The sequence below is a fragment of the Ammodytes marinus genome, assembly GCF_949987685.1.
Source record: "Ammodytes marinus genome assembly, chromosome: 20".
NCBI lineage: Eukaryota > Metazoa > Chordata > Actinopteri > Uranoscopiformes > Ammodytidae > Ammodytes > Ammodytes marinus.
The window spans coordinates 24500646-24528592 of NC_137224.1; the positions used below are offsets into that span (position 1 = coordinate 24500646).

At 44.6% G+C, this 27947-nt stretch overlaps 1 protein-coding gene across 2 annotated transcripts in view; it reads left to right on the forward strand.

Moving 5' to 3' along the window:
• bms1 (BMS1 ribosome biogenesis factor) overlaps window positions 1-3824 on the forward strand; it is a 60672-nt gene extending 56848 nt beyond the window's left edge. For both annotated transcript variants that reach the window (XM_080048728.1, XM_080048729.1), the window contains exon 23: window positions 3440-3824. In XM_080048728.1, coding sequence (XP_079904854.1) covers window positions 3440-3667 — 228 coding nt within the window. In that variant the 3' untranslated portion in view covers window positions 3668-3824. The remainder of the gene's footprint in view (window positions 1-3439) is intronic.
• Window positions 3825-27947: the final 24123 nt, after the last annotated feature.

Sequence of the window (27947 nt, forward strand, 5' to 3'; positions counted from 1 at the left end):
GAGCCTAATGATGTAAAGGGGAGGAGCCTAATGTTGTAAATGGGAGGAGCCTTACATGGTAAAGGGGAGGAGCATAATGCGGTAAAGGGGAGGAGCCTATTGTGGTAAATGGGAGGAGCCTAATGCGGTAAAGGGGAGGAGCCTAATGTGGTAAAGGGGAGGAGTCTAACGTTGCAACGGGGAGGGGCCTAATGTGGTAAAGGGGAGGAGCCTAATGGGGTAAGGGGAGGAGCCTAACGTGGTAAAGGGGAGGAGCCTAGCGTGGTAAAGGGGAGGAGCCTAATGCTGTAAATGGGAGGAGCCTTACATGGTAAAGGGGAGGAGCCTAATGCTGTAAAGGGGAGGAGCCTAATGCTGTAAATGGGAGGAGCCTTACATGGTAAAGGGGAGGGGCCTAATGTGGTAAAGGGGAGCCCTCAATACGGTGGTACATTGAATACATTGAGGGCCCGTACTTAACTATTATTTTAGTTTCACCGTTTTAAAAAAAGCACAGGTAGCTTCCTATCCGTTGTGTTATTAAAAACGAGGCATTAATAGACTGCTGTGGTTAAGATAAATTAGTGGAGTATGAGCAAAAGCATTCTGTGTTGGTGTATGTAACATTCAGGCTGTACTAAGGGCATCTTGTCGCTTAGCGGGGAAAACAACATGGCTGTCGCTCTGAAAATTTTCCATCGGATCTCGGGGCCGTGGACCAATAAGAAATGGGGGGTGGGGTTATCATAGACTAGTGCACGGTGGACGTTTCTGGGGGGGAAGCGTGGACATATAAAGAAAATATGGGGATGTGGCTGTGCCGACTATTACGTAATAGTCGGCGAGAATTCTGACTGGAGTATATTGGGGGGGAGGGGTGGGGGTTTCAGAAAGGGGGAGAGTGAGAAAAGGAGAGATTGTTATTTTTTTTTATATTTTGGCAGTCTCTAGGCACACCGTGGACCCATGGATATGTTAGAACTAGGGCTGTCAAAATGAACGCGTTAACGCAAGGTGATTAATTTCTGGAATTAATGCGTTAATTTTTTTTAACGCATTTAACGCATGTGCAGAATGATCCGCCCCGTGCATCCCACCCGCTCTACACTACAGTCACTCTTCCGCTGTGGCTGACCCAGGATCAGTAGCTGCGCACAGCCAAACATAGCAGCACGCTAGTCTATGTTTTAAACTACTAACCACGGACCTATAACTGCTGCTAACAGCCACGTCTGTGTCGCGGCTGGCAGTTGCTCTCGGAAGCAACAGGAGAAACATTCTGCTCCGTTCACGGGAGGAAACAAACGTCTGCAGTTTTCAGAGGTGTGTGTAGGCCTACGTGACAACAACGTCGGCTACACACAAACACACACACACACACACACACACACACACACACACACACACACACACACTGTAGCGGAGGAGACTGGTGGATGTATCAGTACCGCGCTGATCTGCTTGTATCACAGGTTTCACTTCAGAGGTGTCGGCCAGAACAGCACTTATGGCCAAACACGTCAGACTATAAGCATGAGACGAGGAGAGGAGGAGTATGTTTTATCCGCTCTTTATTTTCCTTCTCTCACAGACACAGCAGCATAGATCGCAGGAAAAGAAACACAGGCTTAAACTCCGCTCATGACTCGTGAGGAGACGTTACAACAGCTGTTGCGACCCGCGAATCGTGGCCGTTAATAACATGCATAAACTATAGCCTAATTTATAACAGCGATCGGGACTGCATGTAGGCTACTTACTCACTCACGGGTGATTCCCATAAACTCAAATAAACACGTTTCACATGTGGAATGATCGATTACTGCGGCAACGCTCACACATCCGACCGAGGGAGAAGAGAAAGGAAACTTACTAAACAGACTGACGTCACGGCAGCTAACTGACAGTTATCCACACTGAATAAAACACATCTTAACACACTGTAAAAATATCAAACACTAACTTATGAACTTTGGGGCCTTTTCTACACACAGACACACGAACAAACTGCAATCAGGTTGTATTCAGGAATGCAAAACCATGGATTCACTCAATACATGCCATTATAGCCTATGCTATATTTGCTGAATAGAGACAGCCAAATTTAAGTTGGTTGTTTTAGTTGATTATAATTTATTTGCAGTAATTACACCATCATTTGGATTTTCAATGAATAAAAACTACATTTAAATGTATATATTCACCTTCTGTCCTTTATCTTTCAATTCATATAACAATATACAGAAAAAATGGTAATTTTTTGGGCCTATTTCGAATGGTAGAATTAATCGTGATTAATCCACGGAATCCTGTGATTAATCTGATTAAAAATTTTAATCGTTTGACAGCCCTAGTTAGAACACATTTAAAAAGTGCATTTAGCATAATATGTGGCCTTTAATATTAAAGGTCACTTGTTACCTTGCCTGTCTTATTCAAAATATCATACTTTTCCATACGAAAACAAGAAATATACATTCCCCATTCACCTAAGACCAAGATATGTGCAATGAAAAGTTGCAATATTCTTGCCTTTCTCAACAAGCAATATTGGGGGCGAGGGTTACTGTACTGATGGACCAAGGAAAAGTGGGGCTCTGGGGATTCTCCGCCAGAATTTTTTTTAGATGCAAATACATTGTTACCCACATTCTGGTGACTTTAAAATAAAATTACAGACTACTGATTAATGTTGCATCACGCCACCAGTAATGTTGGCTTGGGCATCGCCCTTTATTTTACCCCAACACAATGAAACAGGCCGTGGGGGTTTGCAGGGTCCGCTCATCTCTGTACCATGGACGTATTACCTGCTACTTCACACCCCATCCTCACACTGTCTCCATCAGATACATAGCCAGTGTCCAGAACCAATGAGCTGCCAAGCCATCACAAGGCTTCTGCTCAAAGAAACACATTTGATCTATTTATTTTTTACGTTTTGAAAGGATAGGTTTGAAAAATAAACACTTTAAAAAAATAGGTCCATGGACCAGCTGGTAGGGATTGTCCATAAAGATATGTCTAGTTTACCAAAAATTCAACTAAATTGGGCTAATGTAGCAAACTCATTTTGATTGGCAATGTGTATATCATTTATATTTATCAAATATGTTGAATAGCTTCCAGGTTATGTTACCCAGTCAATCAAAATCAGCCCAGTAATACCACACAGAAAACACCTCTTCATATTGGGATTTACTTAAATTTAAAATTATTATTTTTATGGAAAATCCCTGTGTTTTTCCTCAAACGTTTAATAAGGTGATTGTCAATATACATTATATGAATACCATTCCAGTGTACAGATAGAGAAATAAATGAAATCATTAGCATCTAACCCCACCACCCACCCATAATATTTAAAGCTTCTAAATTCTTGAGAAAGTTTCACTTTTATCTTGAAAGTAAAGGTAGGTTGTATGTAGCTCTATTTAACTGTTGTTGTTGTTGTGTTAAGGTGGCAGCCCTGATCCATGCTCTGAGCACAGTCCACAACCACAAGAAGAAGAAGAGCCACGCGGTGCAGCACGCCAAACACAAGGGCTTCCTGCAGGAGAAGGACAAGCAGGAGCAAGCCAAGCTCCAGAGACAGAAAGAGGCGCGCAAGAAACTGTACCGGGTCATGGGCCAGACGGAGCAGAGGAAGCAGAGATCCAGCCTGAAGGGGGCGCCAAAGGATGACTAACTCACTCTGTGGCTGCTCTCTGGACTGTTTATATCTCTGGCACGATCATCTGTATTTTAGTTTTTTAGTTTTTTTAAAATATATTGACATTGAAAATCAGCTGTAAAGGAAACGTTTTTTGACTTTTGGAACTTATTTGAATAAAACACAACTGACCCAAAAATATTACCTCCTTGTTGTCTGAGTTTAAGGTGGATTCAGCAATTCTGGAGAATGATTGTTTTCCATTCTCTCCGTATGAATTATCAAATATGATATGCGTTGACTTAACAAATGAACAAACCCAGGTTTAGCCCTTTGAATGTTAGAAAGCTCTTTTTGTTGTTGTTGCTCAAATTCCCATCCTGCAACAACTGAAAGGTCTGTTCTCCTAAAAATTTCCCAAAGTTGGTATTCTGTTTTTATTGGTCTGTCTGTTCAGTACATGTTTCCATCTATTGGAACTGTCCAATCAACAAAATGAAGCACTGTAATACAGTATACAGTACACTGCCCGGCCATTATTAAAACCTGGATAGATAGTGGTGAACCGTCATCTTTGAGGAAGAAATGTGGTCGGGATCCTTAAAAAAAATCCTTAATGATCATGATTGGAGATCACTTAAAACATTTGGTGGAATCAAAATGTAAAATATTGACAGCAGCACTCCTGGCTATGTTTAAATAGTGAAAGAGCATTTCCACACACACATTGCAAAGAGAACATAAGGGATATGGACTATGCAGATGTGTAGCCTTAAGAAAACCACTTATCAGTGGGGCTTATCAGGATAAAATGCTTCATTTTGCCATGGAGCATACAGACTGGACTCTGGAGCAATGGACAAAGGTAGTGTGGTCTGATGAGACCAGGTTGACCCTGTTCCAGAGTGATGGGTGCATCAGGGTAAGGAGGTGGATGAAGTGATGCTCCCATCATGCCTAGTGCCTACTGTACAAGCCTGTGTGGCAGTGTACAGTAGGATCTGGGGTTGTTTCAGTTGATCTGGTCTAGGTTCAGCAACCTTATGTGCCAAAAAAAAGCTTATCAAAAGGTGCTATGGTGAATATGTGCCTTAATCAAAGCTAAAGATGGGTGTGTGACTTTTCTTTTGGCTGGGCAGTGTATTTAAGTATTTCGGTAGTTCTCAAGCGGAGGAAATGGGTTTTCTCAGGAGGGTGGCTCCCTTAGAGCTCAGTCTTTTGTGAGGAACTTGGAGAAGAGCCGCTGATCCTTTTCATTGAAAGATCCAGTTGAGGTGGTTGGGCCATCTGGGAAGGGGGACCTCTGGATCCCCCAGTCAAAGCTGCTTATGTGGCCTGGGAACCTAATTTGGGGTCCCCTTCTGGAGCTGCTCCCAAGCGACCCGACCCCAGATAAGCAGTTGATGATGAGAGTGAGTGATCCCATATTTGGTTACTTCTTTTCTTAGCACAGTAAAGATGCCAGAGTTAACTTCATAATTTTATGATCAGCAGTAGTAGGCCTATGTAAAATAGTCAAAATAAACAGTATGCGTCTTTGCGATTTGGAAAACTTCTGCAGACAGGTCAAAGCTTCAGAACATGTAGGCTTGTTTGACAAATTCCTCCTATTCTCTGAGGAAACCCCGTTCCATACACCTGGTCAATAACTCTGCTGGGTCAAAAGCAAACCTTCCATGTTTCAAGTATTGACTTGGATAAAAACAGCAGTGCCGGGCAGACATGTGTGGAAGCCCCTTTCTGCCAGGAATCTTTTTTTTAAAGGATTGATAAGAAAATATACATGATATATCACAACTATGATCACAACTAGGCCTTTGTTATAAAATGTCCAAATTTGTAACTCATGAATAATGTCAAAATGATGGCCTTTCATCACTTCAAAAGGTGATTATGAAATCATGTTGACTAAGTAAGGTTAAAAGTTTGATTTTAAAAGTAATTTGACATTGAAGGGGAGGAGCCTAATGCGGTAAAGGGGAGGAGCCTAACGGGGCAAAGGGGAGGAGTCTAACATGGTAAAGGGGAGGAGCCTAATGATGTAAAGGGGAGGAGCCTAATGAGGTAAAGGGGAGGAGCCTAACGTGGCAAAGGGGAGGAGTCTAACATGGTAAATGGGAGGAGCCTAACATGGTAAAGGGGAGGAGTCAAATGATGTAAAGGGGAGGAGCCTAACGTGGTAAAGGGGAGGAGTCTAACACGGTAAAGGGGAGGAGCCTAATGTGGTAAAGGGGAGGAGTCTAATGATGTAAAGGGGAGGAGCCTAACGTGGTAAAGGGGAGGAGTCTAATGATGTAAAGGGGAGGAGCCTAACGGGGTAAAGGGGAGGAGTCTAATGATGTAAAGGGGAGGAGCCTAACGCGGTAAAGGGGAGGAGCCTAACTGGGTAAAGAGGAGGAGTCTAAAGCTGGGAACACACCGCACTGGCCGCGCGGCGAGATTACATACAAAGTCAATGTACTAGCGCGTGGCCGCGCGTCCACCCAATAATCGGCGTCCAGCGGCCGGCGGCGGGGGCTTGCGCGGCGCGTGGCTGCGCCTCATGAGAGGCGCGTGAATCGGGAGCGCGGCCATTAGCGGCGCATAGAAATTGTGTCATCGAAGGAGCGTGAATCGAAGGCTTGTGCGGCGAGCACGGCGCCGCAGAAAAAGATGAAATTTTTCATCTTTTTCTGCAGCGCCGCCGAGCGCCACGCCTCCACAGCCAATCAGCGTTGAGATTGCCCGGTGGCGGTGGTCTACAAGACGAGGTGGGCGTGTGGAGTGAGGACATCGGGCTTCCAATACATTCTGCAAATATGTGTAGGCTATTTTGCATCTGTTTAGCTGTTGGTTGTACTTTAGCCAAGGTAGCGCCGGTTAGCATAGTGAAACTCACCCAGCTGTGTGCTGCTCCTGAGGATAATATGAACCCAAAGTTGATGGCAGTGTCCGTGTGGAATTCCATATAGTACAGCGAAGCACCGGTGTTGTCCTCCGTCAGCCGGCACACTTTCACTTTCAGGTAGGCTGATGTCTGCCTTTATTTGTGCTGCTGAGCACACACTGCTGTTGTTAATGTGTTTAGTATGTTGCTGAATTGCTGTTAATGTGTGTGTATTTGCGATCGGGGTGCGTGTTCAGGCTGTTTTAATGATATTTGTGACAAGACTGCCGCTGGTTACACAGTGAACCTACATCTGTATTTTTTGGCACAGCTGGACCATGTTATTGTTGTTGTTGCACCGTAAGTGTGACGGGTCTGATCTCGGCGTCGGCGTCAGGAATATATGGCCCAATATGATCAAGCGGCGAGCCTCCTGCTGTCACGCGGCCAACCGCTGCCTACGATGAGGCGGCGGTTGGCCGCGGCGGCGACTGCGGTGAACATGGCCCAATATGACCAAGCGGCGAACCTCCTGCATTCACGCGGCCAACCACCGCAGGCGGCCAATGCGGTGTGTTCCCAGCTTAATGATGTAAAGGGGAGGAGCCTAATGTGGTAAGGGGGAGGAGCCTAACGGGCTAAAGGGGAGGAGCCTAACGGGGTAAAGAGGAGGAGTCTAATGATGTAAAGGGGAGGAGCCTAACACGGTAAAGGGGAGGAGCCTATTGTGGTAAATGGGAGGAGCCTAATGCGGTAAAGGGGAGGAGCATATTGTGGTAAAGGGGAGGAGCCTAATGTGGTAAAGGGGAGGAGCCTAACACGGTAAAGGGGAGGAGTCTAACGCTGTAACGGGGAGGGGCCTAATGTGGTAAAGGGGAGGAGCCTAATGGGGTAAGGGGAGGAGCCTAACGTGGTAAAGGGGAGGAGCCTACCGTGGTAAAGGGGAGGAGCTTACATGGTAAAGGGGAGGGGCCTAATGTGGTAAAGGGGAGCCCTCAATACGGTGGTACATTGAATACATTGAGGGCCCGTACTTAACTATTATTTTAGTTTCACCGTTTAAAAAAAAGCACAGGTAGCTTCCTATCCGTTGTGTTATTAAAAACGAGGCATTAATAGACTGCTGTGGTTAAGATAAATTAGTGGAGTATGAGCAAAAGCATTCTGTGTTGGTGTATGTAGCCTAACATTCAGGCTGTACTAAGGGCATCTTGTCGCTTAGCGGGGAAAACAACATGGCTGTCGCTCTGAAAATTTTCCATCGGATCTCGGGGCTGTGGACCAATAAGAAATGGGGGGGTGGGGTTATCATAGACTAGTGCACGGTGGACGTTTCTGGGGGGGAAGCATGGACATATAAAGAAAATATGGGGATGTGGCTGTGCCGACTATTACGTAATAGTCGGCGAGAATTCTGACTGGAGTATATTGGGGGGGAGGGGTGGGGGTTTCAGAAAGGGGGAGAGTGAGAAAAGGAGAGATTGTTATTTTTTTTTATATTTTGGCAGTCTCTAGGCACACCGTGGACCCATGGATATGTTAGAACTAGGGCTGTCAAAATGAACGCGTTAACGCAAGGTGATTAATTTCTGGAATTAATGCGTTAATTTTTTTTAACGCATTTAACGCATGTGCAGAATGATCCGCCCCGTGCATCCCACCCGCTCTACACTACAGTCACTCTTACGCTGTGGCTGACCCAGGATCAGTAGCTGCGCACAGCCAAACATAGCAGCACGCTAGTCTATGTTTTAAACTACTAACCACGGACCTATAACTGCTGCTAACAGCCACGTCTGTGTCGCGGCTGGCAGTTGCTCTCGGAAGCAACAGGAGAAACATTCTGCTCCGTTCACGGGAGGAAACAAACGTCTGCAGTTTTCAGAGGTGTGTGTAGGCCTACGTGACAACAACGTCGGCTACACACAAACACACACACACACACACACACACACACACACACACTGTAGCGGAGGAAACTGGTGGATGTATCAGTACCGCGCTGATCTGCTTGTATCACAGGTTTCACTTCAGAGGTGTCGGCCAGAACTAGCCTGGCTGCGCCCGCCTACCTACTTCCGGCCAAATTTCATTTTCCCTTCAGTAGTCAGTCTGGTGACGGGGCGTATTAGTGGGATTCTGCTCGAACAAATTTCTGTGTCCAATCAGCGAAGAGAGCGAGCGAGTGGCTGAGAACGATGACGTCGAAGTCGCGCTCCAGTTTCAGTTGCCAGAAGCCGGCTCATGACACACGTGACGACCAAACGTTATGCGATTGGTTGGCTAATCCAGAGTGGCACTGGGCAGATCCAATAGTTTTAAACTTTAACAGACACCCGCCTCCAAGTGAGTGAACGTTTGCCAATTACAGCACTGCCAGACCTTCTGTACAAATGAAATGAAGTACGATGGTCTGGTAGCACCAGGCTAGGCCAGAACAGCACTTATGGCCAAACACGTCAGACTATAAGCATGAGACGAGGAGAGGAGGAGTATGTTTTATCCGCTCTTTATTTTCCTTCTTTCACAGACACAGCAGCATATCGCAGGAAAAGAAACACAGGCTTAAACTCCGCTCATGACTCGTGAGGAGACGTTACAACAGCTGTTGCGACCCGCGAATCGTGGCCGTTAATAACATGCATAAACTATAGCCTAATTTATAACAGCGATCGGGACTGCATGTAGGCTACTTACTCACTCACGGGTGATTCCCATAAACTCAAATAAACACGTTTCACATGTGGAATGATCGATTACTGCGGCAACGCTCACACATCCGACCGAGGGAGAGGATAAAGGAAACTTACTAAACAGACTGACGTCACGGCAGCTAACTGACAGTTATCCACACTGAATAAAACACATCTTAACACACTGTAAAAATATCAAACACTAACTTATGAACTTTGGGGCCTTTTCTACACACAGACACACGAACAAACTGCAATCAGGTTGTATTCAGGAATGCAAAACCATGGATTCACTCAATACATGCCATTATAGCCTATGCTATATTTGCTGAATAGAGACAGCCAAATTTAAGTTGGTTGTTTTAGTTGATTATAATTTATTTGCAGTAATTACACCATCATTTGGATTTTCAATGAATAAAAACTACATTTAAATGTATATATTCACCTTCTGTCCTTTATCTTTCAATTCATATAACAATATACAGAAAAAATGGTAATTTTTTGGGCCTATTTCGAATGGTAGAATTAATCGTGATTAATCCACGGAATCCTGTGATTAATCTGATTAAAAATTTTAATCGTTTGACAGCCCTAGTTAGAACACATTTAAAAAGTGCATTTAGCATAATATGTGGCCTTTAATATTAAAGGTCACTTGTTACCTTGCCTGTCTTATTCAAAATATCATACTTTTCCATACGAAAACAAGAAATATACATTCCCCATTCACCTAAGACCAAGATATGTGCAATGAAAAGTTGCAATATTCTTGCCTTTCTCAACAAGCAATATTGGGGGCGAGGGTTACTGTACTGATGGACCAAGGAAAAGTGGGGCTCTGGGGATTCTCCGCCAGAATTTTTTTTAGATGCAAATACATTGTTACCCACATTCTGGTGACTTTAAAATAAAATTACAGACTACTGATTAATGTTGCATCACGCCACCAGTAATGTTGGCTTGGGCATCGCCCTTTATTTTACCCCAACACAATGAAACAGGCCGTGGGGGTTTGCAGGGTCCGCTCATCTCTGTACCATGGACGTATTACCTGCTACTTCACACCCCATCCTCACACTGTCTCCATCAGATACATAGCCAGTGTCCAGAACCAATGAGCTGCCAAGCCATCACAAGGCTTCTGCTCAAAGAAACACATTTGATCTATTTATTTTTTACGTTTTGAAAGGATAGGTTTGAAAAATAAACACTTTAAAAAAATAGGTCCATGGACCAGCTGGTAGGGATTGTCCATAAAGATATGTCTAGTTTACCAAAAATTCAACTAAATTGGGCTAATGTAGCAAACTCATTTTGATTGGCAATGTGTATATCATTTATATTTATCAAATATGTTGAATAGCTTCCAGGTTATGTTACCCAGTCAATCAAAATCAGCCCAGTATCAGGATAAAATGCTTCATTTTGCCATGGAGCATACAGACTGGACTCTGGAGCAATGGACAAAGGTAGTGTGGTCTGATGAGACCAGGTTGACCCTGTTCCAGAGTGATGGGTGCATCAGGGTAAGGAGGTGGATGAAGTGATGCTCCCATCATGCCTAGTGCCTACTGTACAAGCCTGTGTGGCAGTGTACAGTAGGATCTGGGGTTGTTTCAGTTGATCTGGTCTAGGTTCAGCAACCTTATGTGCCAAAAAAAAGCTTATCAAAAGGTGCTATGGTGAATATGTGCCTTAATCAAAGCTAAAGATGGGTGTGTGACTTTTCTTTTGGCTGGGCAGTGTATTTAAGTATTTCGGTAGTTCTCAAGCGGAGGAAATGGGTTTTCTCAGGAGGGTGGCTCCCTTAGAGCTCAGTCTTTTGTGAGGAACTTGGAGAAGAGCCGCTGATCCTTTTCATTGAAAGATCCAGTTGAGGTGGTTGGGCCATCTGGGAAGGGGGACCTCTGGATCCCCCAGTCAAAGCTGCTTATGTGGCCTGGGAACCTAATTTGGGGTCCCCTTCTGGAGCTGCTCCCAAGCGACCCGACCCCAGATAAGCAGTTGATGATGAGAGTGAGTGATCCCATATTTGGTTACTTCTTTTCTTAGCACAGTAAAGATGCCAGAGTTAACTTCATAATTTTATGATCAGCAGTAGTAGGCCTATGTAAAATAGTCAAAATAAACAGTATGCGTCTTTGCGATTTGGAAAACTTCTGCAGACAGGTCAAAGCTTCAGAACATGTAGGCTTGTTTGACAAATTCCTCCTATTCTCTGAGGAAACCCCGTTCCATACACCTGGTCAATAACTCTGCTGGGTCAAAAGCAAACCTTCCATGTTTCAAGTATTGACTTGGATAAAAACAGCAGTGCCGGGCAGACATGTGTGGAAGCCCCTTTCTGCCAGGAATCTTTTTTTTAAAGGATTGATAAGAAAATATACATGATATATCACAACTATGATCACAACTAGGCCTTTGTTATAAAATGTCCAAATTTGTAACTCATGAATAATGTCAAAATGATGGCCTTTCATCACTTCAAAAGGTGATTATGAAATCATGTTGACTAAGTAAGGTTAAAAGTTTGATTTTAAAAGTAATTTGACATTGAAGGGGAGGAGCCTAATGCGGTAAAGGGGAGGAGCCTAACGGGGCAAAGGGGAGGAGCCTAACGGGGCAAAGGGGAGGAGCCTAATGATGTAAAGGGGAGGAGCCTAATGAGGTAAAGGGGAGGAGCCTAACGTGGCAAAGGGGAGGAGTCTAACATGGTAAATGGGAGGAGCCTAACATGGTAAAGGGGAGGAGTCAAATGATGTAAAGGGGAGGAGCCTAACGTGGTAAAGGGGAGGAGTCTAACACGGTAAAGGGGAGGAGCCTAATGTGGTAAAGGGGAGGAGCCTAACGTGGTAAAGGGGAGGAGTCTAATGATGTAAAGGGGAGGAGCCTAACGTGGTAAAGGGGAGGAGTCTAATGATGTAAAGGGGAGGAGCCTAACGGGGTAAAGGGGAGGAGTCTAATGATGTAAAGGGGAGGAGCCTAACGCGGTAAAGGGGAGGAGCCTAATGTGGTAAAGGGGAGGAGCCTAACGGGGTAAAGGGGAGGGGTCTAATGATGTAAAGGGGAGGAGCCTAACGTGGTAAAGGGGAGGAGTCTAATGATGTAAAGGGGAGGAGCCTAACGGGGTAAAGGGGAGGAGCCTACTGCGGTAAAGGGGAGGAGCCTAACACGGTAAAGGGGAGGAGTCTAACACTGTAACGGGGAGGGGCCTAACGTGGTAAAGGGGAGGAGCCTAACTGGGTAAAGGGGAGGAGTCTAATGATGTAAAGGGGAGGAGCCTAATGTGGTAAAGGGGAGGAGCCTAACGGGGTAAAGGGGAGGAGCCTAACGGGGTAAAGAGGAGGAGTCTAATGATGTAAAGGGGAGGAGCCTAACGCGGTAAAGGGGAGGAGCCTATTGTGGTAAATGGGAGGAGCCTAATGCGGTAAAGGGGAGGAGCCTATTGTGGTAAAGGGGAGGAGCCTAATGTGGTAAAGGGGAGGAGCCTAACACGGTAAAGGGGAGGAGTCTAACGCTGTAACGGGGAGGGGCCTAATGTGGTAAAGGGGGGGAGCCTAATGGGGTAAGGGGAGGAGCCTAACGTGGTAAAGGGGAGGAGCCTAACGTGGTAAAGGGGAGGAGCCTAACGTGGTAAAGGGGAGGAGCTTACATGGTAAAGGGGAGGGGCCTAATGTGGTAAAGGGGAGCCCTCAATACGGTGGTACATTGAATACATTGAGGGCCCGTACTTAACTATTATTTTAGTTTCACCGTTTAAAAAAAAGCACAGGTAGCTTCCTATCCGTTGTGTTATTAAAAACGAGGCATTAATAGACTGCTGTGGTAAAGATAAATTAGTGGAGTATGAGCAAAAGCATTCTGTGTTGGTGTATGTAGCCTAACATTCAGGCTGTACTAAGGGCATCTTGTCGCTTAGCGGGGAAAACAACATGGCTGTCGCTCTGAAAATTTTCCATCGGATCTCGGGGCTGTGGACCAATAAGAAATGGGGGGGTGGGGTTATCATAGACTAGTGCACGGTGGACGTTTCTGGGGGGGAAGCATGGACATATAAAGAAAATATGGGGATGTGGCTGTGCCGACTATTACGTAATAGTCGGCGAGAATTCTGACTGGAGTATATTGGGGGGGAGGGGTGGGGGTTTCAGAAAGGGGGAGAGTGAGAAAAGGAGAGATTGTTATTTTTTTTTATATTTTGGCAGTCTCTAGGCACACCGTGGACCCATGGATATGTTAGAACTAGGGCTGTCAAAATGAACGCGTTAACGCAAGGTGATTAATTTCTGGAATTAATGCGTTAATTTTTTTTAACGCATTTAACGCATGTGCAGAATGATCCGCCCCGTGCATCCCACCCGCTCTACACTACAGTCACTCTTACGCTGTGGCTGACCCAGGATCAGTAGCTGCGCACAGCCAAACATAGCAGCACGCTAGTCTATGTTTTAAACTACTAACCACGGACCTATAACTGCTGCTAACAGCCACGTCTGTGTCGCGGCTGGCAGTTGCTCTCGGAAGCAACAGGAGAAACATTCTGCTCCGTTCACGGGAGGAAACAAACGTCTGCAGTTTTCAGAGGTGTGTGTAGGCCTACGTGACAACAACGTCGGCTACACACAAACACACACACACACACACACACACACACACACACACTGTAGCGGAGGAAACTGGTGGATGTATCAGTACCGCGCTGATCTGCTTGTATCACAGGTTTCACTTCAGAGGTGTCGGCCAGAACTAGCCTGGCTGCGCCCGCCTACCTACTTCCGGCCAAATTTCATTTTCCCTTCAGTAGTCAGTCTGGTGACGGGGCGTATTAGTGGGATTCTGCTCGAACAAATTTCTGTGTCCAATCAGCGAAGAGAGCGAGCGAGTGGCTGAGAACGATGACGTCGAAGTCGCGCTCCAGTTTCAGTTGCCAGAAGCCGGCTCATGACACACGTGACGACCAAACGTTATGCGATTGGTTGGCTAATCCAGAGTGGCACTGGGCAGATCCAATAGTTTTAAACTTTAACAGACACCCGCCTCCAAGTGAGTGAACGTTTGCCAATTACAGCACTGCCAGACCTTCTGTACAAATGAAATGAAGTACGATGGTCTGGTAGCACCAGGCTAGGCCAGAACAGCACTTATGGCCAAACACGTCAGACTATAAGCATGAGACGAGGAGAGGAGGAGTATGTTTTATCCGCTCTTTATTTTCCTTCTTTCACAGACACAGCAGCATATCGCAGGAAAAGAAACACAGGCTTAAACTCCGCTCATGACTCGTGAGGAGACGTTACAACAGCTGTTGCGACCCGCGAATCGTGGCCGTTAATAACATGCATAAACTATAGCCTAATTTATAACAGCGATCGGGACTGCATGTAGGCTACTTACTCACTCACGGGTGATTCCCATAAACTCAAATAAACACGTTTCACATGTGGAATGATCGATTACTGCGGCAACGCTCACACATCCGACCGAGGGAGAAGAGAAAGGAAACTTACTAAACAGACTGACGTCACGGCAGCTAACTGACAGTTATCCACACTGAATAAAACACATCTTAACACACTGTAAAAATATCAAACACTAACTTATGAACTTTGGGGCCTTTTCTACACACAGACACACGAACAAACTGCAATCAGGTTGTATTCAGGAATGCAAAACCATGGATTCACTCAATACATGCCATTATAGCCTATGCTATATTTGCTGAATAGAGACAGCCAAATTTAAGTTGGTTGTTTTAGTTGATTATAATTTATTTGCAGTAATTACACCATCATTTGGATTTTCAATGAATAAAAACTACATTTAAATGTATATATTCACCTTCTGTCCTTTATCTTTCAATTCATATAACAATATACAGAAAAAATGGTAATTTTTTGGGCCTATTTCGAATGGTAGAATTAATCGTGATTAATCCACGGAATCCTGTGATTAATCTGATTAAAAATTTTAATCGTTTGACAGCCCTAGTTAGAACACATTTAAAAAGTGCATTTAGCATAATATGTGGCCTTTAATATTAAAGGTCACTTGTTACCTTGCCTGTCTTATTCAAAATATCATACTTTTCCATACGAAAACAAGAAATATACATTCCCCATTCACCTAAGACCAAGATATGTGCAATGAAAAGTTGCAATATTCTTGCCTTTCTCAACAAGCAATATTGGGGGCGAGGGTTACTGTACTGATGGACCAAGGAAAAGTGGGGCTCTGGGGATTCTCCGCCAGAATTTTTTTTAGATGCAAATACATTGTTACCCACATTCTGGTGACTTTAAAATAAAATTACAGACTACTGATTAATGTTGCATCACGCCACCAGTAATGTTGGCTTGGGCATCGCCCTTTATTTTACCCCAACACAATGAAACAGGCCGTGGGGGTTTGCAGGGTCCGCTCATCTCTGTACCATGGACGTATTACCTGCTACTTCACACCCCATCCTCACACTGTCTCCATCAGATACATAGCCAGTGTCCAGAACCAATGAGCTGCCAAGCCATCACAAGGCTTCTGCTCAAAGAAACACATTTGATCTATTTATTTTTTACGTTTTGAAAGGATAGGTTTGAAAAATAAACACTTTAAAAAAATAGGTCCATGGACCAGCTGGTAGGGATTGTCCATAAAGATATGTCTAGTTTACCAAAAATTCAACTAAATTGGGCTAATGTAGCAAACTCATTTTGATTGGCAATGTGTATATCATTTATATTTATCAAATATGTTGAATAGCTTCCAGGTTATGTTACCCAGTCAATCAAAATCAGCCCAGTATCAGGATAAAATGCTTCATTTTGCCATGGAGCATACAGACTGGACTCTGGAGCAATGGACAAAGGTAGTGTGGTCTGATGAGACCAGGTTGACCCTGTTCCAGAGTGATGGGTGCATCAGGGTAAGGAGGTGGATGAAGTGATGCTCCCATCATGCCTAGTGCCTACTGTACAAGCCTGTGTGGCAGTGTACAGTAGGATCTGGGGTTGTTTCAGTTGATCTGGTCTAGGTTCAGCAACCTTATGTGCCAAAAAAAAGCTTATCAAAAGGTGCTATGGTGAATATGTGCCTTAATCAAAGCTAAAGATGGGTGTGTGACTTTTCTTTTGGCTGGGCAGTGTATTTAAGTATTTCGGTAGTTCTCAAGCGGAGGAAATGGGTTTTCTCAGGAGGGTGGCTCCCTTAGAGCTCAGTCTTTTGTGAGGAACTTGGAGAAGAGCCGCTGATCCTTTTCATTGAAAGATCCAGTTGAGGTGGTTGGGCCATCTGGGAAGGGGGACCTCTGGATCCCCCAGTCAAAGCTGCTTATGTGGCCTGGGAACCTAATTTGGGGTCCCCTTCTGGAGCTGCTCCCAAGCGACCCGACCCCAGATAAGCAGTTGATGATGAGAGTGAGTGATCCCATATTTGGTTACTTCTTTTCTTAGCACAGTAAAGATGCCAGAGTTAACTTCATAATTTTATGATCAGCAGTAGTAGGCCTATGTAAAATAGTCAAAATAAACAGTATGCGTCTTTGCGATTTGGAAAACTTCTGCAGACAGGTCAAAGCTTCAGAACATGTAGGCTTGTTTGACAAATTCCTCCTATTCTCTGAGGAAACCCCGTTCCATACACCTGGTCAATAACTCTGCTGGGTCAAAAGCAAACCTTCCATGTTTCAAGTATTGACTTGGATAAAAACAGCAGTGCCGGGCAGACATGTGTGGAAGCCCCTTTCTGCCAGGAATCTTTTTTTTAAAGGATTGATAAGAAAATATACATGATATATCACAACTATGATCACAACTAGGCCTTTGTTATAAAATGTCCAAATTTGTAACTCATGAATAATGTCAAAATGATGGCCTTTCATCACTTCAAAAGGTGATTATGAAATCATGTTGACTAAGTAAGGTTAAAAGTTTGATTTTAAAAGTAATTTGACATTGAAGGGGAGGAGCCTAATGCGGTAAAGGGGAGGAGCCTAACGGGGCAAAGGGGAGGAGTCTAACATGGTAAAGGGGAGGAGCCTAATGATGTAAAGGGGAGGAGCCTAATGAGGTAAAGGGGAGGAGCCTAACGTGGCAAAGGGGAGGAGTCTAACATGGTAAATGGGAGGAGCCTAACATGGTAAAGGGGAGGAGTCAAATGATGTAAAGGGGAGGAGCCTAACGTGGTAAAGGGGAGGAGTCTAACACGGTAAAGGGGAGGAGCCTAATGTGGTAAAGGGGAGGAGCCTAATGATGTAAAGGGGAGGAGCCTAACGTGGTAAAGGGGAGGAGTCTAATGATGTAAAGGGGAGGAGCCTAACGTGGTAAAGGGGAGGAGTCTAATGATGTAAAGGGGAGGAGCCTAACGGGGTAAAGGGGAGGAGTCTAATGATGTAAAGGGGAGGAGCCTAACGCGGTAAAGGGGAGGAGCATAATGCGGTAAAGGGGAGGAGCCTAATGTGGTAAAGGGGAGGAGCCTAACGGGGTAAAGGGGAGGAGTCTAATGATGTAAAGGGGAGGAGCCTAACGTGGTAAAGGGGAGGAGTCTAATGATGTAAAGGGGAGGAGCCTATTGTGGTAAAGGGGAGGAGCCTACTGCGGTAAAGGGGAGGAGCCTAACACGGTAAAGGGGAGGAGTCTAACGCTGTAACGGGGAGGAGCCTAACGTGGTAAAGGGGAGGAGCCTAACTGGGTAAAGGGGAGGAGTCTAATGATGTAAAGGGGAGGAGCCTAATGTGGTAAAGGGGAGGAGCCTAACGGGGTAAAGGGGAGGAGCCTAACGGGGTAAAGAGGAGGAGTCTAATGATGTAAAGGGGAGGAGCCTAACGCGGTAAAGGGGAGGAGCCTATTGTGGTAAATGGGAGGAGCCTAATGCGGTAAAGGGGAGGAGCCTATTGTGGTAAAGGGGAGGAGCCTAATGTGGTAAAGGGGAGGAGCCTAACACGGTAAAGGGGAGGAGTCTAACGCTGTAACGGGGAGGGGCCTAATGTGGTAAAGGGGAGGAGCCTAATTGGGTAAGGGGAGGAGCCTAACGTGGTAAAGGGGAGGAGCCTAACGTGGTAAAGGGGAGGAGCTTACATGGTAAAGGGGAGGGGCCTAATGTGGTAAAGGGGAGCCCTCAATACGGTGGTACATTGAATACATTGAGGGCCCGTACTTAACTATTATTTTAGTTTCACCGTTTAAAAAAAAGCACAGGTAGCTTCCTATCCGTTGTGTTATTAAAAACGAGGCATTAATAGACTGCTGTGGTAAAGATAAATTAGTGGAGTATGAGCAAAAGCATTCTGTGTTGGTGTATGTAACATTCAGGCTGTACTAAGGGCATCTTGTCGCTTAGCGGGGAAAACAACATGGCTGTCGCTCTGAAAATTTTCCATCGGATCTCGGGGCTGTGGACCAATAAGAAATGGGGGGGTGGGGTTATCATAGACTAGTGCACGGTGGACGTTTCTGGGGGGGAAGCATGGACATATAAAGAAAATATGGGGATGTGGCTGTGCCGACTATTACGTAATAGTCGGCGAGAATTCTGACTGGAGTATATTGGGGGGGAGGGGTGGGGGTTTCAGAAAGGGGGAGAGTGAGAAAAGGAGAGATTGTTATTTTTTTTTATATTTTGGCAGTCTCTAGGCACACCGTGGACCCATGGATATGTTAGAACTAGGGCTGTCAAAATGAACGCGTTAACGCAAGGTGATTAATTTCTGGAATTAATGCGTTAATTTTTTTTAACGCATTTAACGCATGTGCAGAATGATCCGCCCCGTGCATCCCACCCGCTCTACACTACAGTCACTCTTACGCTGTGGCTGACCCAGGATCAGTAGCTGCGCACAGCCAAACATAGCAGCACGCTAGTCTATGTTTTAAACTACTAACCACGGACCTATAACTGCTGCTAACAGCCACGTCTGTGTCGCGGCTGGCAGTTGCTCTCGGAAGCAACAGGAGAAACATTCTGCTCCGTTCACGGGAGGAAACAAACGTCTGCAGTTTTCAGAGGTGTGTGTAGGCCTACGTGACAACAACGTCGGCTACACACAAACACACACACACACACACACACACACACACACACACTGTAGCGGAGGAAACTGGTGGATGTATCAGTACCGCGCTGATCTGCTTGTATCACAGGTTTCACTTCAGAGGTGTCGGCCAGAACTAGCCTGGCTGCGCCCGCCTACCTACTTCCGGCCAAATTTCATTTTCCCTTCAGTAGTCAGTCTGGTGACGGGGCGTATTAGTGGGATTCTGCTCGAACAAATTTCTGTGTCCAATCAGCGAAGAGAGCGAGCGAGTGGCTGAGAACGATGACGTCGAAGTCGCGCTCCAGTTTCAGTTGCCAGAAGCCGGCTCATGACACACGTGACGACCAAACGTTATGCGATTGGTTGGCTAATCCAGAGTGGCACTGGGCAGATCCAATAGTTTTAAACTTTAACAGACACCCGCCTCCAAGTGAGTGAACGTTTGCCAATTACAGCACTGCCAGACCTTCTGTACAAATGAAATGAAGTACGATGGTCTGGTAGCACCAGGCTAGGCCAGAACAGCACTTATGGCCAAACACGTCAGACTATAAGCATGAGACGAGGAGAGGAGGAGTATGTTTTATCCGCTCTTTATTTTCCTTCTTTCACAGACACAGCAGCATATCGCAGGAAAAGAAACACAGGCTTAAACTCCGCTCATGACTCGTGAGGAGACGTTACAACAGCTGTTGCGACCCGCGAATCGTGGCCGTTAATAACATGCATAAACTATAGCCTAATTTATAACAGCGATCGGGACTGCATGTAGGCTACTTACTCACTCACGGGTGATTCCCATAAACTCAAATAAACACGTTTCACATGTGGAATGATCGATTACTGCGGCAACGCTCACACATCCGACCGAGGGAGAAGAGAAAGGAAACTTACTAAACAGACTGACGTCACGGCAGCTAACTGACAGTTATCCACACTGAATAAAACACATCTTAACACACTGTAAAAATATCAAACACTAACTTATGAACTTTGGGGCCTTTTCTACACACAGACACACGAACAAACTGCAATCAGGTTGTATTCAGGAATGCAAAACCATGGATTCACTCAATACATGCCATTATAGCCTATGCTATATTTGCTGAATAGAGACAGCCAAATTTAAGTTGGTTGTTTTAGTTGATTATAATTTATTTGCAGTAATTACACCATCATTTGGATTTTCAATGAATAAAAACTACATTTAAATGTATATATTCACCTTCTGTCCTTTATCTTTCAATTCATATAACAATATACAGAAAAAATGGTAATTTTTTGGGCCTATTTCGAATGGTAGAATTAATCGTGATTAATCCACGGAATCCTGTGATTAATCTGATTAAAAATTTTAATCGTTTGACAGCCCTAGTTAGAACACATTTAAAAAGTGCATTTAGCATAATATGTGGCCTTTAATATTAAAGGTCACTTGTTACCTTGCCTGTCTTATTCAAAATATCATACTTTTCCATACGAAAACAAGAAATATACATTCCCCATTCACCTAAGACCAAGATATGTGCAATGAAAAGTTGCAATATTCTTGCCTTTCTCAACAAGCAATATTGGGGGCGAGGGTTACTGTACTGATGGACCAAGGAAAAGTGGGGCTCTGGGGATTCTCCGCCAGAATTTTTTTTAGATGCAAATACATTGTTACCCACATTCTGGTGACTTTAAAATAAAATTACAGACTACTGATTAATGTTGCATCACGCCACCAGTAATGTTGGCTTGGGCATCGCCCTTTATTTTACCCCAACACAATGAAACAGGCCGTGGGGGTTTGCAGGGTCCGCTCATCTCTGTACCATGGACGTATTACCTGCTACTTCACACCCCATCCTCACACTGTCTCCATCAGATACATAGCCAGTGTCCAGAACCAATGAGCTGCCAAGCCATCACAAGGCTTCTGCTCAAAGAAACACATTTGATCTATTTATTTTTTACGTTTTGAAAGGATAGGTTTGAAAAATAAACACTTTAAAAAAATAGGTCCATGGACCAGCTGGTAGGGATTGTCCATAAAGATATGTCTAGTTTACCAAAAATTCAACTAAATTGGGCTAATGTAGCAAACTCATTTTGATTGGCAATGTGTATATCATTTATATTTATCAAATATGTTGAATAGCTTCCAGGTTATGTTACCCAGTCAATCAAAATCAGCCCAGTAATACCACACAGAAAACACCTCTTCATATTGGGATTTACTTAAATTTAAAATTATTATTTTTATGGAAAATCCCTGTGTTTTTCCTCAAACGTTTAATAAGGTGATTGTCAATATACATTATATGAATACCATTCCAGTGTACAGATAGAGAAATAAATGAAATCATTAGCATCTAACCCCACCACCCACCCATAATATTTAAAGCTTCTAAATTCTTGAGAAAGTTTCACTTTTATCTTGAAAGTAAAGGTAGGTTGTATGTAGCTCTATTTAACTGTTGTTGTTGTTGTGTTAAGGTGGCAGCCCTGATCCATGCTCTGAGCACAGTCCACAACCACAAGAAGAAGAAGAGCCACGCGGTGCAGCACGCCAAACACAAGGGCTTCCTGCAGGAGAAGGACAAGCAGGAGCAAGCCAAGCTCCAGAGACAGAAAGAGGCGCGCAAGAAACTGTACCGGGTCATGGGCCAGACGGAGCAGAGGAAGCAGAGATCCAGCCTGAAGGGGGCGCCAAAGGATGACTAACTCACTCTGTGGCTGCTCTCTGGACTGTTTATATCTCTGGCACGATCATCTGTATTTTAGTTTTTTAGTTTTTTTAAAATATATTGACATTGAAAATCAGCTGTAAAGGAAACGTTTTTTGACTTTTGGAACTTATTTGAATAAAACACAACTCGCCCAAAAATATTACCTCCTTGTTGTCTGAGTTTAAGGTGGATTCAGCAATTCTGGAGAATGATTGTTTTCCATTCTCTCCGTATGAATTATCAAATATGATATGCGTTGACTTAACAAATGAACAAACCCAGGTTTAGCCCTTTGAATGTTAGAAAGCTCTTTTTGTTGTTGTTGCTAAAATTCCCATCCTGCAACAACTGAAAGGTCTGTTCTCCTAAAAATTTCCCAAAGTTGGTATTCTGTTTTTATTGGTCTGTCTGTTCAGTACATGTTTCCATCTATTGGAACTGTCCAATCAACAAAATGAAGCACTGTAATACAGTATACAGTACACTGCCCGGCCATTATTAAAACCTGGATAGATAGTGGTGAACCGTCATCTTTGAGGAAGAAATGTGGTCGGGATCCTTAAAAAAAATCCTTAATGATCATGATTGGAGATCACTTAAAACATTTGGTGGAATCAAAATGTAAAATATTGACAGCAGCACTCCTGGCTATGTTTAAATAGTGAAAGAGCATTTCCACACACACATTGCAAAGAGAACATAAGGGATATGGACTATGCAGATGTGTAGCCTTAAGAAAACCACTTATCAGTGGGGCTTATCAGGATAAAATGCTTCATTTTGCCATGGAGCATACAGACTGGACTCTGGAGCAATGGACAAAGGTAGTGTGGTCTGATGAGACCAGGTTGACCCTGTTCCAGAGTGATGGGTGCATCAGGGTAAGGAGGTGGATGAAGTGATGCTCCCATCATGCCTAGTGCCTACTGTACAAGCCTGTGTGGCAGTGTACAGTAGGATCTGGGGTTGTTTCAGTTGATCTGGTCTAGGTTCAGCAACCTTATGTGCCAAAAAAAAGCTTATCAAAAGGTGCTATGGTGAATATGTGCCTTAATCAAAGCTAAAGATGGGTGTGTGACTTTTCTCTTGGCTGGGCAGTGTATTTAAGTATTTCGGTAGTTCTCAAGCGGAGGAAATGGGTTTTCTCAGGAGGGTGGCTCCCTTAGAGCTCAGTCTTTTGTGAGGAACTTGGAGAAGAGCCGCTGATCCTTTTCATTGAAAGATCCAGTTGAGGTGGTTGGGCCATCTGGGAAGGGGGACCTCTGGATCCCCCAGTCAAAGCTGCTTATGTGGCCTGGGAACCTAATTTGGGGTCCCCTTCTGGAGCTGCTCCCAAGCGACCCGACCCCAGATAAGCAGTTGATGATGAGAGTGAGTGATCCCATATTTGGTTACTTCTTTTCTTAGCACAGTAAAGATGCCAGAGTTAACTTCATAATTTTATGATCAGCAGTAGTAGGCCTATGTAAAATAGTCAAAATAAACAGTATGCGTCTTTGCGATTTGGAAAACTTCTGCAGACAGGTCAAAGCTTCAGAACATGTAGGCTTGTTTGACAAATTCCTCCTATTCTCTGAGGAAACCCCGTTCCATACACCTGGGGCCGGTTTCCCGATAACGTCATCTCTTAGCGCGCTACGAAGACTCCTACGTTATGACTTACCAAAGTTGTTTACCTCTGTAGTCGTGGTTCCCGAACGGTCTCTTAGGAGTCTTCTTAAGAAACAGTCCCTACGTGGCTCGTACACGGCGCTGTCCAGTGCTGAAATCGATGGCTCAGAGTTCGATTTTCCATTTCCTGCTTATTTCATGCGAAGCTGCATGACAAGTCTTTGCGAATAAAAGATTACTAGAAATCCTTCTAAGCCGAAACATTTATTTAACACCTCTTGCTTTATAATCTAAGTATCTTTAAGAACAATAATCACGTTTCGTGGTGGGTCAGTAAGGAAACTGAAAGTAGAATATCGCCAATGGCCTATATCAATAAAAACAGACGGCCCAAACAGCGTCCAAATGAGCTAAAATCCTAAATACAATAAACAGTAACATGGCACACTTATTTTAAGGTAAGCTTTAATTGATTATTCATTAATTTTTTCACACGTTTACATGTTTTGAGGTGGAGAATCGCAGTGTGTGGAACACAATGCGATGGTTCTAGTGTTAACCTTGGTCGAACGTATTACCATAGCCTATAGGCCTACTGATTTAAAAAAGGTAGCCTAGGCTATAGAAAAATATAGAAACAGCGGAGGAGATTAAGATTGTTTCCAGCAATTATTTTCTTCATGAATGACTTGTGGCAGTTCCATGCGCAACAGGGATGTCACTCGTCCGTTTTACGCATGGTGCTTACGGAAGGAAATGTGGGGGTCTGTAGTAGCCAAGCCTATCTCTGGCGATGCCACAGCGATCGCAGGGACTTCACTTGTCATTAAACTTATAAATCTGACTGTATTTCATATCAAAGGGACACAGCGATGACTGTATTAAATATCAAACTGATAAAAACGATCCGACTGTAGGCTGTAGTGTATCACGTATAAAGTAGCCTATTTTCATATTGACGGACATCGCATCCAATCAGTTAATGCTGATTGTCAAGTCAGTTAGATGACTATGTAGGCTACTTATAGTTTGAACACTTTGTGAATCAGAGTGAATGGTATTCTGCTAACATATATAGCTTACTTTAAATGTGATATGTACGCTATATACAGTTATCGTTTTTAACAGTTTGTTATTTAATACAGTCATCGCTGTGTCCGTTTGATATGAAATACAGTCAGATTTATTAGTTAAATGACACAAATGAGAGCTGAAACATCCCTACGGTAGAGCTAAGAAGGCTCTGCGGGCGCTCCAGACCAACCTTACCAACGTAGGACGTACGAAAGAGATTCGTAGCAAAGAACGTTTCGGGAAACAGGCGAAATGTTAAGTAGGAACTCTACGTAGGGGTTACGAATGACGTAGCGTTAAGAAGGCTCTACGAAGGCTTTGGGAAACCGGCCCCTGGTCAATAACTCTGCTGGGTCAAAAGCAAACCTTCCATGTTTCAAGTATTGACTTGGATAAAAACAGCAGTGCCGGGCAGACATGTGTGGAAGCCCCTTTCTGCCAGGAATCTTTTTTTTAAAGGATTGATAAGAAAATATACATGATATATCACAACTATGATCACAACTAGGCCTTTGTTATAAAATGTCCAAATTTGTAACTCATGAATAATGTCAAAATGATGGCCTTTCATCACTTCAAAAGGTGATTATGAAATCATGTTGACTAAGTAAGGTTAAAAGTTTGATTTTAAAAGTAATTTGACATTGAAGGGGAGGAGCCTAATGCGGTAAAGGGGAGGAGCCTAACGGGGCAAAGGGGAGGAGTCTAACATGGTAAAGGGGAGGAGCCTAACGAGGTAAAGGGGAGGAGTCTAACACGGTAAAGGGGAGGAGCCTAACATGGTAAAGGGGAGGAGCCTAACGAGGTAAAGGGGAGGAGCCTAACATGGTAAAGGGGAGGAGTCAAATGATGTAAAGGGGAGGAGCCTAACGTGGTAAAGGGGATGAGTCTAACACGGTAAAGGGGAGGAGCCTAATGCTGTAAAGGGGAGGGGCCTAATGTGGTAAAGGGGAGGAGCCTAATGTGGTAAAGGGGAGGAGCCTACTGCGGTAAAGGGGAGGAGCCTAGCGTGGTAAAGGGGAGGAGCCTAATGCGGTAAAGGGGAGGAGCCTAATGCGGTAAAGGGGAGGAGCCTAACGTGGTAAAGGGGAGGGGCCTAATGTGGTAAAGGGGAGGGGCCTAATGTGGTAAAGGGGAGGAGCCTAACGGGGTAAAGGGGAGGAGTCTAATGATGTAAAGGGGAGGAGCCTAACGTGGTAAAGGGGAGGAGTCTAATGAAGTAAAGGGGAGGAGCCTAATGTGGTAAAGGGGAGGAGTCTAACGCTGTAACGAGGAGGAGTCTAATGATGTAAAGGGGAGGAGCCTAACTGGGTAAAGAGGAGGAGCCTAACGGGGTAAAGGGGAGGAGCCTAATGTGGTAAAGGGGAGGAGCCTAACGGGGTAAAGGGGAGGAGCCTAACGGGGTAAAGGGGAGGAGCCTAACGGGGTAAAGAGGAGGAGTCTAATGATGTAAAGGGGAGGAGCCTATTGTGGTAAATGGGAGGAGCCTAATGCGGTAAAGGGGAGGAGCCTAATGTGGTAAAGGGGAGGAGCCTAACACGGTAAAGGGGAGGAGTCTAACGCTGTAACGGGGAGGGGCCTAATATGGTAAAGGGGAGGAGCCTAATGGGGTAAGGGGAGGAGCCTAACGTGGTAAAGGGGAGGAGCCTAACGTGGTAAAGGGGAGGAGCCTAATGCTGTAAATGGGAGGAGCCTTACATGGTAAAGGGGAGGAGCCTAACGTGGTAAAGGGGAGGAGCCTAATGCTGTAAATGGGAGGAGCCTTACATGGTAAAGGGGAGGGGCCTAATGTGGTAAAGGGGAGCCCTCAATACGGTGGTACATTGAATACATTGAGGGCCCGTACTTAACTATTATTTTAGTTTCACCGTTTAAAAAAAAGCACAGGTAGCTTCCTATCCGTTGTGTTATTAAAAACGAGGCATTAATAGACTGCTGTGGTTAAGATAAATTAGTGGAGTATGAGCAAAAGCATTCTGTGTTGGTGTATGTAACATTCAGGCTGTACTAAGGGCATCTTGTCGCTTAGCGGGGAAAACAACATGGCTGTCGCTCTGAAAATTTTCCATCGGATCTCGGGGCCGTGGACCAATAAGAAATGGGGGGGTGGTTATCATAGACTAGTGCACGGTGGACGTTTCTGGGGGGGAAGCATGGACATATTTAAAGAAAATATGGGGATGTGGCTGTGCCGACTATTACGTAATAGTCGGCGAGAATTCTGACTGGAGTATATTGGGGGGGAGGGGTGGGGGTTTCAGAAAGGGGGAGAGTGAGAAAAGGAGAGATTGTTATTTTTTTTAAATATTTTGGCAGTCTCTAGGCACACCGTGGACCCATGGATATGTTAGAACTAGGGCTGTCAAAATGAACGCGTTAACGCAAGGTGATTAATTTCTGGAATTAATGCGTTAATTTTTTTTAACGCATTTAACGCATGTGCAGAATGATCCGCCCCGTGCATCCCACCCGCTCTACACTACAGTCACTCTTACGCTGTGGCTGACCCAGGATCAGTAGCTGCGCACAGCCAAACATAGCAGCACGCTAGTCTATGTTTTAAACTACTAACCACGGACCTATAACTGCTGCTAACAGCCACGTCTGTGTCGCGGCTGGCAGTTGCTCTCGGAAGCAACAGGAGAAACATTCTGCTCCGTTCACGGGAGGAAACAAACGTCTGCAGTTTTCAGAGGTGTGTGTAGGCCTACGTGACAACAACGTCGGCTACACACAAACACACACACACACACACACTGTAGCGGAGGAAACTGGTGGATGTATCAGTACCGCGCTGATCTGCTTGTATCACAGGTTTCACTTCAGAGGTGTCGGCCAGAACAGCACTTATGGCCAAACACGTCAGACTATAAGCATGAGACGAGGAGAGGAGGAGTATGTTTTATCCGCTCTTTATTTTCCTTCTTTCACAGACACAGCAGCATAGATCGCAGGAAAAGAAACACAGGCTTAAACTCCGCTCATGACTCGTGAGGAGACGTTACAACAGCTGTTGCGACCCGCGAATCGTGGCCGTTAATAACATGCATAAACTATAGCCTAATTTATAACAGCGATCGGGACTGCATGTAGGCTACTTACTCACTCACGGGTGATTCCCATAAACTCAAATAAACACGTTTCACATGTGGAATGATCGATTACTGCGGCAACGCTCACACATCCGACCGAGGGAGAAGAGAAAGGAAACTTACTAAACAGACTGACGTCACGGCAGCTAACTGACAGTTATCCACACTGAATAAAACACATCTTAACACACTGTAAAAATATCAAACACTAATTTATGAACTTTGGGGCCTTTTCTACA